This window comes from Trichechus manatus, unplaced genomic scaffold (assembly GCF_000243295.1).
Source record: "Trichechus manatus latirostris isolate Lorelei unplaced genomic scaffold, TriManLat1.0 scaffold00026, whole genome shotgun sequence".
NCBI lineage: Eukaryota > Metazoa > Chordata > Mammalia > Sirenia > Trichechidae > Trichechus > Trichechus manatus.
This window is the reverse complement of record NW_004443962.1, coordinates 13,450,766-13,470,995: the sequence shown is the minus strand read 5'-3', so window position 1 is coordinate 13,470,995 and position 20,230 is coordinate 13,450,766. Positions and strand designations below refer to the sequence as shown.

At 42.9% G+C, this 20,230-nt stretch overlaps 1 protein-coding gene across 1 annotated transcript in view; it reads left to right on the top strand.

Annotated features, from left to right (window-relative positions):
• The first annotated feature begins 305 nt into the window (after positions 1 to 305).
• The window catches only part of PLA1A (phospholipase A1 member A), a 36,921-nt gene continuing 16,996 nt past the window's right edge, over positions 306 to 20,230 (top strand). The window contains exons 1-5 of the mRNA XM_004373730.2: positions 306 to 349; positions 12,488 to 12,689; positions 15,928 to 16,105; positions 17,359 to 17,467; positions 18,751 to 18,852. Coding sequence (XP_004373787.1) covers positions 337 to 349; positions 12,488 to 12,689; positions 15,928 to 16,105; positions 17,359 to 17,467; positions 18,751 to 18,852 — 604 coding nt within the window. The 5' untranslated portion in view covers positions 306 to 336. The remainder of the gene's footprint in view (positions 350 to 12,487; positions 12,690 to 15,927; positions 16,106 to 17,358; positions 17,468 to 18,750; positions 18,853 to 20,230) is intronic.

Below are 20,230 nucleotides of genomic sequence, written 5' to 3'. Positions count from 1 at the left end.
GATTGTGTTTGGCTCAGAGAGGAAGGACAATGTGTTTCAAGGTCCCTTGGTTTAAAAAAAAGAGGAAAGTATTTATTTTCATTGAGAAGAAGAAACTGAAAACTTTGGACGTTAAGCAAATCAGGAAAGTTTACTTTTCTTTAAGAGGTCACAAGACCAGTTAATGGTTAGTGAGATCCCAGTGTTTGCTGTCCGCGCCTGCGAAGGGCTGGGTTTTCTGCTCTCTTTGACATTAGGGGTCGGCTTCATTCCACCTCTGAGACTTCCAGCCCAACGATGCCCAGAGGCCTCGGGAAGAGATGCCTCTGGTTTGGGGGGCTCCTTTTGTGGCTTGGCATGGGAAGTTCAGGTAAGCTTGCGGCTTAGACACTGGGTGGAACTTACATCAGCAGTGATTTTATTTCTCAAACATTTGCTCATGCAGTACTAACCTTTGGGAGGTCCCCTAAAAGCCCTTTGCCTCTACCGAGGTAGCTTAAAAGGGGCAGGGAAACTACAATCCTCACGGGAATGATGGAAACCAGGACACTTTCTCTCACAAAAATTCAACTTTCCCTGATTGTTTGACTCTTTTTTTTTTTTTAAAAAAAAAAAAAAAAAAAAACCACAGTACTTCTTTTCACCTTCCTTAAGCCAGGACAACTATAAGAAAATAAAATTTGATTAATTCCAAAATACCCATTTTTCACCCTACGAACATCTACAGTTTCATGCTATAATTAATTTTAAATTTTAGTCTCCAAACTATTAATGATTTGTCATTGAGGTTGTTAGATGTCCTGTCTCATCCTGCCGGCCTAACTCAAGTTCATGTCTGGCATTCCCTCCTGGCTAGATTATGTTAACCAGCCCCTGCTAACCACAGATGTCCCTTAGAACAATTTCCCTCAAATGCCATTTGCATGGTGTTTTCCCCTGATAAAGAACCCACCAACGGTTCCAGTTTGCCTAATATAGTCAGTCTAAACCCAGTATGACGGTGAGGTCCTCTGACTAGAGAAGGCTCTCGCCCTTCCACATCTTGGTCTCAGAAAGGTCCCCTGTGCCATCTGCTTGTCATTCCCTCCACTTTTGGCTAATTTCTGTTCTTCACGTCTTCCAAGGATGCTTCCATGATTCATATCTCCCTCCAACACTTCATTTCTCTACTCAGCATCCACTCCCTGCTGCAAAGTTCAGCTACTGTATCGATGGGCACCTTGAAAAAGGGGCTGTCTCCAAGTCAAGCACTTGTTCTCAAAGGCGAGGATTTGAGGCTTCTGCCTCTTTCAGCACTATACCTGGCACTGTGTTCTGCATACAGCAGACACTCAATGAGTGCTGATGTCAGCCCGCTTGGGGTGGCAATATGCTGAGTAGATAGGGCACAGGCTCTGGGTCAGATGAAACTGGATTTGAATTCTTGCTCTGTTTCTTAGCCGTATGGCTTTGACTAAGTTACTTTTCTTTACCTGTAACTGAAGATAATCCCTACCTGTAGGAGTGTGTTAAGGATGAGATGACATAATCTGTGTATATTGTGAGCTGCCATGGAGTCGGCTCCTAACTCATGGTGGCCCCATGCATGGAACAAGGGAAGTGTATTCATTTTCATTGATAACCAATCCTCCGCTACTCCCATGATCAGTTGTAGATTGGACTGCTGTGTTCCATAGGGTTTTCTTTGGTGGATTTTTGGACATAGATTGCCAGGCCTTTCTTCCTAGTCCACCTTAGTCTGAAAGCTCCACCCAAACCGGTTCAGCCTCACAGCCACATGCAAGCCTCCACTGACAGACAGGTGGTGGTTATGCATGGGGTGCATTGGCCAGGAATGGAACCTGGGTTTCCCACATGGTAGATTAGTTAAATGACAACTTCTCCCTGAAACAATAGTTCAGTCAAAAACAGGGATTCAGAAGGTTACTTATCTTAGTTAAACTGAGACACAGTGATTCACAGAGCATCTGAGAACAGAGCTGTGTCTGCTGAGAAGGCCGGGCTCAGAGGGGTTGGGTAGCAGGAAGTCCAGGTGCCCGCAGTGCTGTGCTGGACACAGAGGCGGCTGAGTTCTCCTCAGCCAGGACTCGGCCTGAGAGGTCGGCCTCTCAAAGGCCAGCCTGGACCAGCTCACTGAAGGCACTGCTGTTCCCTGCATGTCTGGTAGGAGCCCACCCTCAAGTTAACTGTGGGTGGGAGCCTGGACCTCCTCACACCCAGTTAGTTTCCTTCTGAGGAGCGCGAAGTCTTGGGTTGTGGTTTTGAGCCTACTCTGTCCCTTCAGAGCCCAGACCAATCAAGCTGTTTTAGCAAAATAAAACTTTCATAAAACAAAATTGTACGTGGGGGATCCATCTATAGCACGTACATACCACAGATGAAGGTAGGATTGTAGAAGTTCACGTTTCTAATATTTACAGATCACAAAGTCAACCCAAGGAGACCACAAGGCTGTGCTGATGAAGCTTTAATCGCCATCTTGGGTCACGGTGGTAGCTGTGTGCTACCAACCTCAGGATGCCCTTCATTTATTTCTAAATCTTGTTTTGGTTGCAAGGTATTGAGGAAATCCTGAGTCAGCTAGATGAGAAGTAATTTCCTTGGCAATTTTTTGCAAGTGGACGCAAGCAGACAAAAACATTTAAAACGATCAATGCTGAACAGTGATCTTGTAAGAAATTCAAATATATATGCACAGAGGGAAAGAGAAGCATTATTCCAAAGTCTCCTTAAAACTCCGTAGCTCAGGTTAGTGTGTTGATGGTCTCCAATGTAATGAAATTTAGTAGATGACACATATGGGATTGTGTGGGGGATTATTTTGTTTGTTTATTTTAAAATGGTTTAATATAGATTTTAAATTCTATTTAAAATTCAACATTTGCGGCACCCCTGAGGCATCTTTGTAGAATCCTAGGATTCTTTGGAAAATGGTTAGAAATCCCAGCTTTACAGACACACCACAAGGGACTTAACTTCGAATCCGTCTAAACTCTTCCATCTCTTGACCTTCTAGTCCCTGTCTTTGGTCATTTTCTGACAGTGGCTGCCTTCCAGGCTTTTGACCTTTGCCTTCCTTCCCCTGATATTTTCTTTCATTTCCCCTTCAGCATATATTCTTAACACGCTGACTAGTCCAAAGCTAACCCCAAACTGGGTGCAGTCTGGGGCTTCCCACACTTGGGTACTTCCCTATAGGTGGCTTCTCCAAGGCAGAGCTTGTCATAGTGGCAGACCTGCACAGTGGGAACACGTCATCTTTTGCTAATTTAGACCATGCTGGGTTTTTTAAGCAGCTGAAGGGTTGATCTCTAGTTACAACTACATACATATGGGGTGATGTGTTTAGATTGTCCTTTGCTTTAACAGAAATTAGAGCTGTCTCCCAGGGTAACACCCCAATTCACCAGTCATAGGAGCCTTACTTTTCTGGTCCTGACAGTCGCTGTAGCCACATACCTCGCCTAAAAGTGGGCCGAGGCCTTGGTGCAATGACCCCTTTTCACATCAGGCACCACAGGCAATAGGCTTGTGCATCCTCTGCAGTCAGGGGTGTCTGAGATGAGGATGGAAGAGTCTCTTTTTCAAATTCTCAACCATCATGTTGAGACTCTTCAGATTCTCAGACTTTATACTCATACCCCTCTTTGATTCAGAAAACCCCCATTTCTGCATTTGCTCCATGCTTACACGACCTCACCCAGGCCCTCAATACCCATGACTCAGTCCTTAATCTGATATCTTTCACTGACATGGACCCCTGAGCCCCCATCAAATCTACCAAGCCCGTTCCTCTCCCAGGATATTGCCAGCTGGTCATCTAGACTCTTCTCACAATTCATGGTCAACCCTGGGTCCCTCCTGCTCAACCTCTGCTCTGTGAACACATCAATGCAGTGCTTCACCCATGCTGGTTTGGTTGTTCCTACCTGCAGTGTGCTGTCCGTGAGGGCTGGGGCTGCATCTTTATTCTTATACTATTGTTTCCATCGCCTTAGCTAGGCACGTGGTACAGTCTCCAGAATCATGATGGATTAGTAAACTCTAAATATGTTCACACAGAAATTAACCAGGTTGATAATGAGCGTGGGAGGAAACTGAATAGAGTTACTTATTCCTTGGCTGAAGGAGCCTCTAACGGCTTTTTAGAGGGCATTGGCTGGTACAGTCATAAAGCACCCTCGATTGCCGGCAGAGTATTATTACCTGACACCAAGGAGGCTGGAAGGGTGGATGGGAATGTGTACAGGGAGGTGCAGGGAATGCAGATGGGAGTGGCCTCCATTCCCTATACCTGTCCCAAAAAGATCTGTGCAAAAATGAGGATGAAGGAGGCAGCTTGTCTCTACCACCCCCTGGGGCTGCCACTTGACTCTCATCCTTGTCATCTGCCAAGACTGTTGTCTTTCCTTGAACATCCCAGGTTCCCTTTACCAAGACCTAGAACTATGTATTTGCCCAAGAGAAAAGTCAAAGATGAATAGTACAGGAATATCCGCTGGGCCCCAGAGGAACATGGCAGTCAGAGAGTGTCACTTGCCAATGTAGATGTGCCTTCCCTGGGATGAGAAGAGGCAGAAACTCAGGCAGAAGAATTGGGTTTTGGATCCTTCTGGTCCTTAAAGTACACTGTGTCCTTAAATTCTCTGACTTGTCTAACAAGGATATATTTGCCCCTAGAGCCTAACACCTGGGCTAGGGGTTAATTATCTGGAGACTAGTGGAGAAGCCATTCCAGAACCAGGGAAGCCATTTACCCAATTCTCTTTTCCCAAGAAACTATGGTGTCCACTTCCTGGAACACTTTCTTTCTCCTTAATACCACTCATTTCTACTCACAAAAGAGTATCTTGAAAAGTCATATGTTCTATCTGATTTGTATTCCAGTTTAAATGATGTACTCTTCAAGCCCCAGTGCTTTTGAACTTTGCAAAATAGAATAGAACAAACGTTGGTCTTTACAATGTAAAATTAGAAATTTCAAACGTTTCTCTCCACAGTCCCTCTCCCTAAAGGTAAATTCTATTCACTTTTTCTTATGATTCTTTCCAGAAAAGAAATTGTATACATAAACCAGCATAAATTGCATATAGTTAAGTAACATATTTTTACCCAAATAATATACACGTTCTACATTTGTTTGCCAACTGTGCCCTCCCCATGTGAGGTATTTTCATAAGGGCATTATGGTAATTTTTTTTTACAGCAGCATGTATTCCTTTGTATTACTTTTGTAGTGGAAAATACCTAGAGTTTAGCCAAAGAGAAAAGAATTCTATTTTTTGGAAGACAGAGGTGGCAGTCTGCTTCTGTAAAGATTTACAGCCTTGGAAACCCCACGGGGCAGTTCTACTGTGTCCTACAGGGTCACTATGAGTCAGAATCGACTCAGCAGCAGTGGGTTTTGGGGTTTTAAGGATCAACAGGGATTATCTAGGCAGAGAGATTATGTGTAACCTGCACTACACTCTCTTCTTTGTACTGTTCTGAATTTTAAAATGTAATACAGACTCATTACAGAAAACTTAGAAAAAAAGTAAAAGTAGATGGAGGAAAGAAATATTGTCCATAATCCACCAGCAACAAATACATTTTAACATTTTGGAGTATTTCCTTTTAATTTTTCTGTTGTTGTATGTTTTTTGTAAATTATGAAAAACCAAACTAGCAAATATTTTAAGTATACAAAAAAGTTCAGTAAATAATATGACAAATAGTCTTGTACCAACCTTCCCACCACCCAGAGTTGATAAATGGTAAGATTTTTCTTTGCTCCACATCTCCTTCGTCTTAAATGCTATAGGTTATTCAATTGTAAACTAAATTACAGTTTATTTATTCATTTCCCCCACACTGGAGTACAGCTAGGTTGTTTCCAGGTGTTCTCTATTACACACAGTGAAAATTTTAGATTGATTTCTGAAAATGGAATCATTGGGTTGCAAGGTGTTTGACTTTCCGGCTTTACTAGGTATAGCTGAGTTGCTCTCCAAAGTGGTTGATCCATTTTATATCCCCACCAGAAATGTATGAACCCCTGTTTCCTCTCCAAATCTGATGGGAATGAAATACTACCTCTTTGTCATTTTAATTTGGTCTTTAGGGTTTATTAATAAAGTTGAACTTCTTTTCCCATAACAACATTAGCATATCCTCTTCTGAAAATTGCTTTTCATAGCATCTTCTGTGAAATTTGTGGATGTGGTTTGTCCAGTCTTCTACTGGATTACTGGATTGCTTGTTTTTTCTCATTGGTTCTTTTATATATATATATATGTATATATGTATGCATGTATAATTTATTCCATTTTTTATTATTGTTGAGAATATATACAGCAGAACATACACCAATTCAACAATTTCTACGTGTACAGATCAGTGACGTTGATTACATTCTTCAAGTTATGCAACCATTCTCACCCTCCTTTTCCAAGTTATTCCTTCCCCAGCGACATAAACTCTCTGCCCCTAAGTTTCCTATCTAATCTTTCAAGTTGCTGTTGTCAACTTGATCCCATATAGATAGTTCTTAAAAGAGCACAATGCTCAAGGCAGACACTCTTTACTAGTTAAGCTAAACAAATTATTTGATTTTAAGAAGACTTCAGGGGATATTTTTGGTTTAAGTTTTAAGGTTTAAAGATTATCTCAGGGCAATAGTTTCAGGCATACATCCAGCCTCAATGGCTCCAGTAAGTCTGGATTCCATGGGAATTTGAAATTCTGTTCTGCGTTTTCTCCATTTTAATCAGGATGCTTCTATAGAGTCTTTGACCCAAATGTTCAGTAATGGTAGCTGGACACTATCCAGTTCTTCTGGTCTCATAGTAAAGGAAGCAATTGTTCATGGAGGCACTTAGCCACACATTCCGTTTCTTTCTCCTCTTCCTGGCTCTCCTTCTTCCTCTGTTGCTCCAGGCGAATAGAGACCCATTGTTGTGCCTTGGATGGCTGCTTGCAAGCTTCTAAGACCCCAGGCACTACGCAATGAATGAAGAGATAGAATTGAAGCACTAAACACAATATTAGGAAAATTAACTGGAATGGCCCATGAAATCATGACCCTAAACCTCCAAACTAAGAAACCAAAACGCATGAGGTGTTTGGTTGTACATAAGCAGCCTCAGCAACTGCTGCTTTCCCTGTCATTGTTGCAAATATATCCATCATGGAACCTCTGCCAATTCAACTTTCCACAGGTATACAGCTCACTGAGAGCAACTACATCAATCGGCCGTGCACCTTACCTTTGATCAATGCAACTTTTGCGTTACCGTAAACCAAAGCTCAGTGTTCCATAAGCAGCAGTGCACCCTCGCTTCTGTCTCTCTTCTGCCCCTGGTAACCATTAATAAACTTTGGCCTCTGTACATTCGCCTGTTCTTGTCTTTTTATATAAGTGAGGTCATACAATATTTGTCCTTCTGTGACTGACTTATTTCACACGGCATAATGCATTCAAGTTCCATCCATGTTGTAGCATGTATCAAGACATCATTTCTCTTATAGGCTGAGTAACATTCCATTGTATGCATGTACCACATTTTTTTCATCCATTCATCTGTTGATGGGCATTTAGGGTATTTCTACCTTTTGGCTATTGTGAATAATGCTGTGATGAACGTTAGTATACATATGTCTGTTTGTGTTGCTGCTTTCAAGTCCTTTGGGTATATTCCTAGCAGTGGAATTGCTGAGTCATACGGTAGTTCTGCACCACTTGTCTGTCAGTTAGTTGCACTGTGGTGGCTTGCGTGTTGCTGTGATGCTGGAAGCTATGCCACTGGTATTTCAAATACCAGCAGGGTCATCCATGGTGGATAGGTTTCAGAGGAGCTTCCAGACTAAGACAGACTAGGAAGAAGGACCTGGGGGTCTACCTCTGAAAAAAAAAAGGCTAATGAAAACCTTGTGAATAGCAGCAGAACATCGTTTGATAGTGCTGGAAGATGAGCCCCTCAGATTAGCAGGCATTCAAAATACAACTGGGGAAGAGCTGCCTCCTCAAAGTAGAGCCGACCTTAATAACATGATTGGAGTCAAGCTTTTGGGACCTTCGTCTGATCCTGTGGCACAACTCAAAATGAGAAGGAACAGCCACAAGCATCCATTAATAATCAGAATGTGGAATGTAATGAAGTATGAATACAGGAAACTTGGAAGTCATCAAAAATGAAATGGAATGCATGAAGACCGATATCCTAGGCATTAATGAGCTGAAATGGACTATTATTGGCCATTTTGCATTTGACAATCATATGGTCTACAATGCCAGAAATGATAAATTGAAGAGGAATGGCATTGCATTCATCGACAAAAAGAACATTTTAAGGACTACCCTGAAGTAAAGGTGTATCAGTGATAGAATAATACCCACAGGCCTACAAGAAAGACCAGTTAATATTATTATTCACATATATGCACCAATCAGTAATGCCAAATATTAAGAAAAGGAAGATTTTTACCAACTTCTGCAGTCTGAAATTGATCAAACATGCAATCAAGATGCATTGATAATTACTGGTGATTGGAATGTGAGAGTTGGAAAGAAAGAAGAAGGATTGGTAGTTGGAAAATATGGCCTTTATAATGACTTTTTGCTTTCTCCATGTATGATGTCCTTGATGTCATCCCACAACTCATCTGGTCTTTGGTCATTAGTGTTTAATGCGTCATATCTGTTCGTGAGATGGTCTCTGTTATGGATTGAATTGTGTCCCCCAAAATGTGTGTCAACTTGGTAAGGCCATGATTCCCATTACTGTGTGATTGTGCACCATTTTGTGATTTGACATGATTTTCCTACTTCTTGTAAATCCTACCTCTATGATGGTAATGAGGCAGGATTCGAGGCAGTTATGTTAATGAAGCAGGACTCAATCTACAAGATTAGGTTGTATCTTGAGTAAATCTCTTTTGAGATACAAAAGAAAAAAGTGAGCAGAGAGACAGGGGGACCTCATACCACCAAGAAAGAAGTCCTGGGAGCAGAGCGTGTCCTTTGGACCTGGGAGTGCCTGCAATGAGAAGCTCCTCAACTGGGAAAGATTGATGACAAGGACCTTCCCCCAAAGACGACAGAGAGAGAAAATCTTTTCCAGGAGCTAATGCCCTGAATTCCGACTTCTGGCCTCCAAGACTGTGAGAGAATAAACTTCTGTTTGTTAAAGCCATCCTTTTGTGATATTCCTGTTATAGCAGCACTAGATAACTAAGATGGTCTCTAAATTCAGGTGGGATATGATCAAAATGATGCAAGAGATCGAATGATAGAATTTTGCAAGACCAATGACTTAGTCATTGTAAATACCTTTTTTCAGCAACATAAATGGCAACTATACACTTGGACTTCACCAGACAGATACACAGGAATCAAGTCAACTACATCTGTGGAAAGCAACAACGGAGAAGCGCAATATCATCAGTCAGAACAAGGCCAGGGGCTGACTGTGGAACATACCATCAATTGCTCAAATGCAATTTCAAGTTGAAGCTGAGGATAATTAAAACAAGTCCATGAGAGCCAAAATACGACCATGAGTATATCCCACCTGAATTTAGAGACCATCTTAGTTATCTAGTGCTGCTATAACAGGAATATCACAAAAGGATGGCTTTAACAAACAGAAGTTTATTCTCTCACAGTCTTGGAGGCCAGAAGTCTGAATTCAGGGCATTAGCTCCTGGAAGAGATTTTCTCTCTCTGTCGTCTTTGGGGGAAGGTCCTTGTCATCAATCTTTCCCAGTTGAGGAGCTTCTCATTGCAGGCACTCCCAGGTCCAAAGGACACGCTCTGCTCCCAGGACTTCTTTCTTGGTGGTATGAGGTCCCCCTGTCTCTCTGCTCACTTTTTTCTTTTGTATCTCAAACGAGTTTTACTCAAGATACAACCTAATCTTGTAGATTGAGTCCTGCTTCATTAACATAACTGCCTCGAATCCTGCCTCATTACCATCATAGAGGTAGGATTTACAAGAAGTAGGAAAATCATGTCAAATCACAAAATGGTGCACAATCACACAGTAATGGGAATCATGGCCTTACCAAGTTGACACACATTTTGGGGGACACAATTCAGTCCATAACAGAGACCATCTCACGAACAGATATGACGCATTAAACACTAATGACCAAAGACCAGATGAGTTGTGGGATGACATCAAGGACATCATACATGGAGAAAGCAAAAAGTCATTATAAAAAGACAGGAAAGAAAGAAAAGATCAAAAAGGATGTCAAAAGACTCTGAAACTTGCTCTTGAACGTAGAACAGCTAAAGCGAACGGAAGAAATGATGAAGTAAAAGAGCTGAACAGAAGATGTCAAAGGGTGGATCAAGAAGACAAAGTATTATAGTGAAATGTGCAAAGACCTGGAGTTAGAAAACTAAAAGGGAAGAACACGCTCAGCATTTCTCAAGGTGAAAAAAGTGAAAAAAAAATTCAAGCCTCAAGTTGCAATATCGAAGGATTCTATGGGCAAAATAGGGGCCCTGGTGGTGCAGTAGTTAACCAAAAGGTTGATGGTCCAAACCTACCAGTCACTCTGTGAGAGGAAGATGTGGCAATCTGCTTCATAAAGATTACAGCCTTGGAAGCCCTATAGGGCAGTTCTACTCTGCCCTATAGGGTTGCTATGAGTTGGAATCAACTTGATGGCAGTGGGTTGTATGGGCAAAATATTGAACAATGCAGGAAACATCAAAAGAAGATGGAAGGAATACACAGAGTCACTGTACCAAAAAGAATTGATTGACATTCAACCATTTCAGGAGGTAGCATATGATTAAGAACGATGATATTGAAGGAAGAAGTCCAAGCTGCACTGAAGACATTGGAGAAAAACAAGGCTCCAGGAACTGATGGATACCGATTGAGATGTTTCAACAAATGGATGCAGTGCTGGAGATGCTCACTCAACTATGCTAAGAAATTTGGGAGACAGCTACCCAGCCAACTGACTGGAAGAGATCCATATTTGTGCCCATGCCAAAGAAAGGTGATCCAACAGAATGTGGAAATTATCAAACAATATCATTAATATCACACACAAGTAAAATTTTGCTGAAGATAATTCAAAAGCAGTTGCAGCAGTTCATCAGCAGGGAACTGCCAGAAATTCAAACTGGATCCAGAAGAGGACGTGGAACAAGGGATATCATTGCTGATGTCAGATGGATCTTGGCTGAAAGCAAAGGATGCCAGAAAGATGTTTACAGTGTTTTATTGACTATTCAAAGGAAATTGACTGTGTGGATCACATCAAATTATGGATAACATTGCAAAGAATGGGAATTCCAGAAAACTTAATTGTGCTCATGCGGAGGCTGTACATAGATAGACCAAGAGTCAATTGTTCGAACAGAACAAGGGGATATTGTGTGATTTAAAATCAGGAAAGATGTGCATCAGGATTGTATCCTTTCACCATACTTATTCAATCTGTATGCTGAGCAAATAATCCGAGAAGCTGGACTACATAAAGAAGAACACAGCATCAGGATTGGAGGAAGACTCATTACCAATCTGTGATATGCAGATGACACAGCCTTGCTTGCTGAAAGTGAAGAGGACTTGAAGCACTTACTGATGAAGACCAAAGACTACAGCCTTCAGTATGGATTACGCCTCAACATAAGGAAACCAAAAATCCTCACAACTGGACCAATAAGGAACATTATGATAAATGGAGAAAAGATTGAAGTGGTCAAGGACTTCGTTTTACTTAGATCCACAATCAACACTCATAAAAGCAGCAGTGAAGAAATCAAATGAAGTATTGCATTGGGTAACTCTGCCACAAAAGACTTCTTAAAGTGTTAAAAAGCAAAGATGTCACTTTGAGGTGCACCTGACCCATACTATGGTATTTTCAATCGCCTCATATGCATGGTAAAGATGGACAATGAGTAAGGAAGACCAAAGAAGAATTGAATGCATTTGAATTATGGTGTTGGTGAAGAATATTGAATATACCATGGACTGCCAGGAAAACGAACAAATCTGTCTTGGAAGAAGTACAACCAGCATGCTCCTTAGAAGCGAAGATGGTGAGACTTTGTCTCGCATACTTTGGACATGTTATCAGGAGGGACCAGTCCCTGGAGAAGGACATCATGCTTGGGAAAGTAAAGAGTCGGTGAAAAAGAGAAGACCCGGAAGGAGACGGGTTGACACAGTGGCTGCAAAAATGGGCTCAAACACAGCAACGATTGCGAGGATGTTCTCTTGTACACAGGGTTGCTATGAGTCAGAACCAGCTCGACGGCACCTAACAACAACAACAAGTTAAGCAATACTCCTATTCTTCTCGGGTATTTTATCCTTATGGATGAAAAATACACATTTTGATTGCAAAAATGATGCAATCTTTAATAAATAAATGTCAGATTATTACACTAGCTGATGTATAATAAATCTCTTGCCTGTATGCCCATTTCTTCCTTCCATTCAGCCTAAGAACAGATGACCTCACCTTGGATTTTTCTTGTTTTTCTTTCCCCCCACAGGAGATGCACTTCCTACCCATCAGCCAAAGTGCACTGACTTCCAGAATGCCAGTTTCCTCCGAGGCACCAATCTGAAAGTCCAATTTCTCCTCTTCACCCTTTCAGATCCTAGCTGTGGGCAGCTAGTGAAAGAAAGCAGTGACCTCCAAAACTCTGGGTTCAATGCCACTCTGGGAACCAAACTACTTATCCATGGATTCAGGTGAGAGCTAACCAACCAGTGGGATCTCCTCCGCTAAGAACTAAAAAGTGACCAGAAACTTAGCTTAGTTCTCAGCTAAGAACTAGAAAGTATGGGGAGCAAGGGGAGGGATAGCTTTACTGACAACCTCATGCTCTATCTCTCACCTCCTCCTATCTTTGAAGGTGTCGCATATCAACATGCAAAAGCATTACGTTGTTGGTTCTTGTTAGTCATTTACATTACTCCTCCACTCAGTCTTGTCTACTCATTTATAAAACAGTGAATATATGTGACCCTGAACAAGTCTCTCAAGCACACTGAGTCACAGTTTCCATCTTTGAATAAAGGGGAGGTTGTGGGAATGGTCTCTGGGTCCTTTCCTCCCTGAACTGTGATTGCATGATGCATCTCAGCCAGTGAGGTCATAGGCTTTGTGCACTCATTCAGGGGGTAACAGCATGGTGTTTTCACCCAGGATTTTATTTTCTCTTCTTCACTTCTTCCCTGGTTTTTATGACCTAAGGAACTGGTGTCACTTTCATCACACTCAGAGATTTGTCTCTCAGAAGCTAGGCATTTCTCTTCTACAGTTTCTCTAAAGCCCAGTAGTCCAAATGTTCTTTAATACATAGTCACTGAGTCTCAATTCTATCACCATCCTTCCCTCCAATATCTTGTCTCTAAAGCCCATTGAGAAGGTGATAAATGGAGAAACGTTGCTGGGAGGAAAGTAGGAGATTGGGTGAAGTAGTAGCACTGTAGAGCACCTGGAGTCAGGGCATCTGATGAAGAGGTAGAAACAAAGGCAATGCACAGAGGATTATCATCTCTGATCTCTGGATTCTCTCTGCCTCTTAAATTCTTGGTCTCCAGGAACCCAGCCACACACTTCCTTAGGCATCCCCCCTCACTCTGGTCCCAAATCTCTCCTCTAGCCATCTTAGATCCAGCCACTATCCATGGCTGAATATGTACTCCCCACTCAGGGACAACTGATAAATCTGGAGATTTTGTCAGACTAGTCTGTCTGCTTCTTAATCCCACAAAGCCACATTGCATGGCGCATGCCCAGTCCGCACTCCTCTGTCCACTGAGTACACTATGAGTGTCTCTACACCCTGAGTCACTGTGTCCCTGACCCCAATCTGTTGAGAAAGCTTTGTGAAAATGTTCCTATCATTCTCTTTTTCCTAGGAAAAAAAAAAAAAAAACCCAAACCCTTGCCGTCACGTCGATTCCGACTCTTAATGACCCTTTAAGACAGAGTATTGTAAATTCTAGAAGCATAGGGAGTATATCTTTTTTTGTCTTTCTTTCTTTTCTTTTTTAGAATCTGAACATTTATTCTGTTTATTATCTATGTACTATTATGTATTTATTTACTTTTTGTTGTTGTTGAGAATGTTCACAGCAAAACATATGCCAATTGAACAGTTTATATAGGTACAATTCAATGACATTGACTACATTCTTTGAGTTGTGCAATCATTCTCACCCTCTTTTTCTGAGTTGTTCCTCCTCCATTAACATAAACTCACTGCCGCCTAAGGTTCTTATCTAATCTTCTGAGTTGCTGTTGGCAATTTGATCCCATATAGATAGTTCTTAAAAGAACATAATGCTCCAGGCACACATTCTTTACTAGTTAAGCTAAACTATTGTTTGGTTTTTAGAGGACTTTAGGAGATATTTTTGGTTTAAGGTTTAAAGATTACCTCAGGGCAATAGTTTCAGGGCGGTGTCTTTACTTTTTATATAGTACCTAGCATACTGACTAGAAGACTCTGGGTGACGCAAACAGTTAAGCACTCAAATACTAGCGGAAAGGTTGGTGGTTCCAACCCACCCAGAGGCTCCTTGGAAGACAGAGCTGCAGATCTGCTTCGAAAGGTCACAGTCTTGGAGGCCCTATGGAGCAGTTCTGCTCTGCAAACATGGGGCTGCTATAAGTTGGAATTGACTCAATGGCAACTAGCAACAACAACAGCATACCGCCTGGCCCATAGATACTCAATAAGTGTTTGTTGAATAAATGAAGGGGTGAATGAATGAACGAAAACATCCTCAAGGAGAGAGCCTACATTCTAGACTGAGTATTAAGATTGTAAATCTTAACTCTACGGTACAAAGCTATCTTTTCTTTTTCTTTATGCATTGCACAAAGGCGCTTGACTGAAGGCTGGTTGGGGCCCAAATCCAACCTGAATTATGAGCCCTGGCATAAGGCTACATCTACCTAGAACAAAGAGACATCCTTTTATAAATTACATAAAGGCTTCATACGTACTAGCAGAGGCCCTGGTAACTTTGGAATTCTGTCAGCAAAAGAGAGGAAGACTCTCAACGAGATGAATTGACACAGTGGCTACAACAATGGGCTCATGCATAGCAACGATTGTGAGGATGGCACAGGACCAGGGCAGTGTTCTGTTCTGTTGTGTATAGGATTGCTATGAGTCAGAACCAACTCAATGGCACCTAACAACAACAACATGCTCACAGTACTATATGATTTATTGCACGTATACCCCTTTGTCTTAGTTACCTAGTGCTGCTATAACAGAAATACCACAAGTAGGTGGCTTTCACCAATAGAAATTTATTTTCTCACAGTTTAGGAGGCTAGAAGTCCAAATTCAGGGCACTGGCTCTAAGGAAGTTTTTCTCTCTCTGTTGGGTCTGGGAGAAGGTTCTTGTCTCTTTTTAGCTTCTGTTTCTTGTGTCCTTGGTCACCTTTATGTGACTTAGCATCTTTCTTCCCACATCTGTACTTGCTTGCTTCCTTGTTTAATCTGATCCTTTTATATCTCAAGAGATTGATTCATGATACACCCTACACTAATACTGCCTCATTAACATAACAAAGAAAATCCATTCCCAAATGGGACTATAACCACAAGTATACCAAACCAAAACACCCATTGCCACCGATTGGATTCTGACTCATAGCAACCCTATAGCAACCTATAGGACAAAGTTAACTGCGCCACAGGGTTTCCAAGGAGTGGCTGGTGGATTTGAACTACCGACCTTTTAGTTAGCAGCCATAGCATTTATCCACTGTGCCACTAGGGCCCCACCACAGGTGTACGGGTCAGGATTTACAACACGTATTTTGGGGGGCACACAATTCAATCCATAACACCCTCCTACCTAGTTTCTACTTTTTTTCTGGGTTTGGGGTTAATAGAGTTTTCCATGATAAGGGATGTCAGCTTGGCAGGTAATTTCTTATCCTTTCTGGCCTCATGTCTAGGGCTTTCGGAACAAAGCCTTCCTGGATTGATCAACTCATTAGGACCCTTCTGCACACAGCCAATGCTAACGTGATTGCCGTGGACTGGGTTAACGGCTCCACAGGTGTCTACTTCTCGGCCATGGAAAATGTGGTGAAGGTGGGCCTTGAGATCTCCAGCTTCCTCCGTAAACTCCTGGTAAGTGCAGAGGCGCTTGCTTGCTTGCTCCAGGAGAGCTGAGGCTGCTTATGGAGGGGAGGGGTCAGAACAAACAAAAGCAGCAGCACAGGAAGGGGAGCCTCAGGGCGGAAGTAGAGTCACGGGTGGCTTTAGACACTGTTGGTCTTCACTTACAGCACTGAAGTCGGGCAGGGTGTTCAAGGTCTCTGAGCCTCAGGTCCTCCTCTATAAAACATGCCACTGCACGTTAGAAATGGTGAGTGAGAATCGCTTGGCATAGCGTAGTCTCTTAAAAGGAAACTCCAAAAAAAAAAAAAAACTGAACCCATTGCTGTGGAGTTGATTCTAGCTCCTAGCGACCCTACAGGACAGAGCAGAACTGCCCCATGGGGTTTCCACGGAGTGACTGGTGGATTCAAACTGCTGACCTTCTGGTTAGCAACCAAGCTCTTAACCACTGCACCACCAGGGCTCCTAAGAGGAAACAGCACGGTTATTTTTCACACACTTGGGGCATTAAAGAGAAAGTGAGGATTATCAGGGTTGGGGTGCCCAGGAAGAGGGCAGTGGTTAACTGAGTGAGCGTTCCGCCCTTGACTCTGAACCATGTGTGGTGGGTGTGTCTAGCCCAGGGCCCTCTCCTTTCTTTCTTTCTTTTTTTAAATTGTGCTGTGGGTGAAAGGTTACAGCAAATTAGATTCCCATTTGATAGTTTGTACGTAAAGTGTTTCCGGGCCTTGGTTTCATCCCCCACAATGTGTCAGCACTCTCCCCATTTCTGCCCTGGGTTCCCAGTTTCCTTTCATCTTGATTTTCTACCCCTTCCTGCCTTCTCATCTTTGCTTTTGGGCAAATATTGCCCTTTTGAACTTGTATAAATGGTAATTCTAAGAAGCACATTCCTCTTGGGCGTTATTGTTTATTTTATGGGCTTGTCTATTATTTGGCTGGAAGGTGGACTCCGGGAATGGCTTCAGTTCTAGGTCAGAAGAGTGTCTTAGGGCCATAGTCCTGGGGGTTCGTCCATTCTCTGTCAGACCAGTAAGACTGGTCTTTTTTGTGAATTTGATTTTTTGTTCTACATTTTTCTCCTGCTCTGTCCAGGACCCTCTGTTGTGATCCCAGTCAGAGTGGTCAGTAGTGGTAGCCAGGCACCATCTAGTTCTTCTGGAGGGGCCTCTCCTTTCTGAAGCCTCAGAGGAAAACGTGAGGCTGTGAGGCCAGGGACTGCTGTGGCCTCAGTGGAACTCACTGTCCATGTCTTGTTCTAGGTGCTGGGTGTGCCTGAGTCCTCAATCCACATCATTGGTGTTAGCCTGGGGGCCCATGTTGCAGGCATGGTAGGACATTTCTACAAAGGCCAGTTGGGACAGATAACAGGTAACATTCTTCCTTATCTATTCTCCTAGGGTTTAAAGACAGAGATGGACCTGGAAATGTCCTGAGGCAAACGGGGGGACTGTTGAGCTTTTGTTCTCATCTGTTGCCAATAAGATTTATGGATTATGGTTTTTTCTCATGAAATGGTATTGTGCTATTATTGCATGATCTCTAATATCAGTGTTATAGACCATATATTCCTTTCTGAGCCCCAGTTTCTACATCTGTAAAATGGGTTTTGGCAGCCCATATCTTCTCGGTCCACTGGGAAAATCACCATTAGACAGTTTCAGTAACTACTTTCTAAAGTGTGGGTGGATTTATGCTTCAGGGGCAACCCTCCATTAATAAGGGTCTAGAGTTGGTTGGCAAATAACCACAGCTTCCTGACCCCTCAGTGAGACAATTCTGAGTCATTTCTAGAGTCCCTCAGAGGGTCCCGAGTGGGGTTAGGCCCAGCTGCCTACAGTGATAACACGCTCATTAATATTTTCCTTCCTTCCCTGACTTGTTCTCTTACTCTCTCACCATATTCCTCTGATCTTCTCCCCAGTAAACCACTTGTACTTTAAATCCTTGTCTCAAAACCAAAAAAACCAAACCCATTGCTGTCGAGTTGATTCTGACTCATAGCAACCCCACATGTTACAGAGCAGAACTGAGCTCCATAGGGTTTTCTTGGCTGTAATCTTTACAAAAGTAAATAGCCAGGCCTTTCTTCCATGGCATCTCTGGTTGGATTCAAACTACCAACCTTTCAGTTAGTAGCCGAGTGCAAACCATTTATGCCACCCAGGGACCTACCTGTCTTGTCTCAAGGTCTGCTTTTTTGGCGGGGGGAGGGAGGAGCAATGGGATCCAAAGTTAGACATGGGGATAGTAATACCTACTTCACAGTGCTGTTGTGAGAACTAGAGGTAATGGATATAAAACTGCCCAGCACAAGGCCTGGCACACAGTAACTGCTCAAGAAATTGTAGCCACTGCTAACTCTATACAAGGATTAATGTTACTCACGTTAACCGTTACCAAGTGGTTAGTGTTTTCAAGCTCATTTTAGAACAAGAGAAACTGGGTCATTAAGAGAGAGCCTCAAAAGAGACAACAGAGAATGGGGTTTCTTGAGAAAGGTGGTCCTGAGCTAGTTCTTCCTGTGCTTGGGTCCTTGTTGGGGGGCTCTGTGATCTAAACAGGAAGGACTTCCAGGGTAGGAATGCTGAGGGTCCACAAGGGCCCTTACGGCTGAGAGGACAGGAGCCACTGACATTGGTCTGTCCCTGCAGGCCTGGATCCTGCTGGACCGGAGTATAACAGAGTCAGCCTGGAGGAGCGCCTGGACGCCGGAGATGCCCTCTTTGTGGAAGCCATCCACACAGATACTGACAGTGAGCTGGGGTGACCTTGCTGGGGTGATGGGGGCAGGGGTTAAGAGGCTGGCATTTAGCTGCACAGCCCTGAGAAGGTCCCCTGCCCCTCTCACCTTCTGTTGTACAGTGAAGAGTCGACAAGCACCATCTCTAAAGCCTCTTCCAGGTCTGTTGTTCTTGGACCACTGAGGTAGATGGTTTTGTATTTAGCCACCGGTAGACGGGAGGTTTCTCACTGATTGACCAAAGTGTTTGGTTGGGACTGTCTCTCTGATTCAACACCAAACCTGTGAGTAAGTGGTGGGAAGAGCGTTGTGGTCTGCCGATACTGAGAAAACTCATACTGCCTTTTGTGTGTGGGGATTCCTGGCCCCAGTGCCTGTCAGCCCTTCCCTCCTCCCTGGAGGATGAGCCCAGCCCTTCAGTCCAGTGGAGAACGGGAATCTTCTTCTCACAGAATAGTGACGTGCACAGAAACGACTCCCAACTCGGAATCCAGAATGACCAAATTAAGGTCTTCTGTCCAACTGGGGAGGGGTAGGAGGTATTCCTATACATTTCTACCCAGTACCAATTGAGTTCCTCAAGTACCCTTGAGGAATCTGTGCCAGGCACCATGCTCAGTACAGTGGATGTAAGGAGAAGTGACATCCTGTCCCCAACCAGGAAGCTTGCAGCTCAAATGAGAGATGTCCTTGTCAGAGCCTTGCTTTAGCATCCAAGACTCCTGGATTCCTGTTTCTGGAAGGAACCCATGCAGTCATATTGTCCAACACCCTTTCCCACCTTCACTGCACAGACAGATAACCAAAGACCACTGTTCTCTGCCTAGCTAAGTGGTTAATCCTTATGTCCCTAAATTTTCTAAATAGATGGTTTATTACGGCCCCATTTACCTGAGCAAGATCTCTCAGGTCCCTTCAAAGTTGGAGCCTGTTCCTGATGGGACTAAAAAAAGCAAACAAAACAAAACCAAAAAAAAAAAAAATCTATTTATTCAATAGGTTATGTGATAGGCATAGCTCAATGAATGCTGCAGTGAACAAGGCAGTTAAGGTCCCTGCCCACATGGAACTTATATTTTGATGGAGGCAGGTGTTCATTCATCTATTCATTCAATAAATATTCATTAGGTACTCAGTCCATGTCAGGTACTGCACTAGGTGTTGGGGTTACAGCAGAAAAAAGACAGGTAAAGTCCCTGTTGTTGTGGCCTTAACCTACCAGTAAGTTAGTAGACAAGACACTTGTGATTATTATTATGAAAGATATAAATAAGGTCATATGATAGAGGGTGACTTGGGTAGAGGGTCTACTTCAGATAAGAATATTGGAGAAAGTTTGTCCAAGGGGGTGATACTTGAGACTTTGCAAATGAGAATGAGCCAGCCCTTGG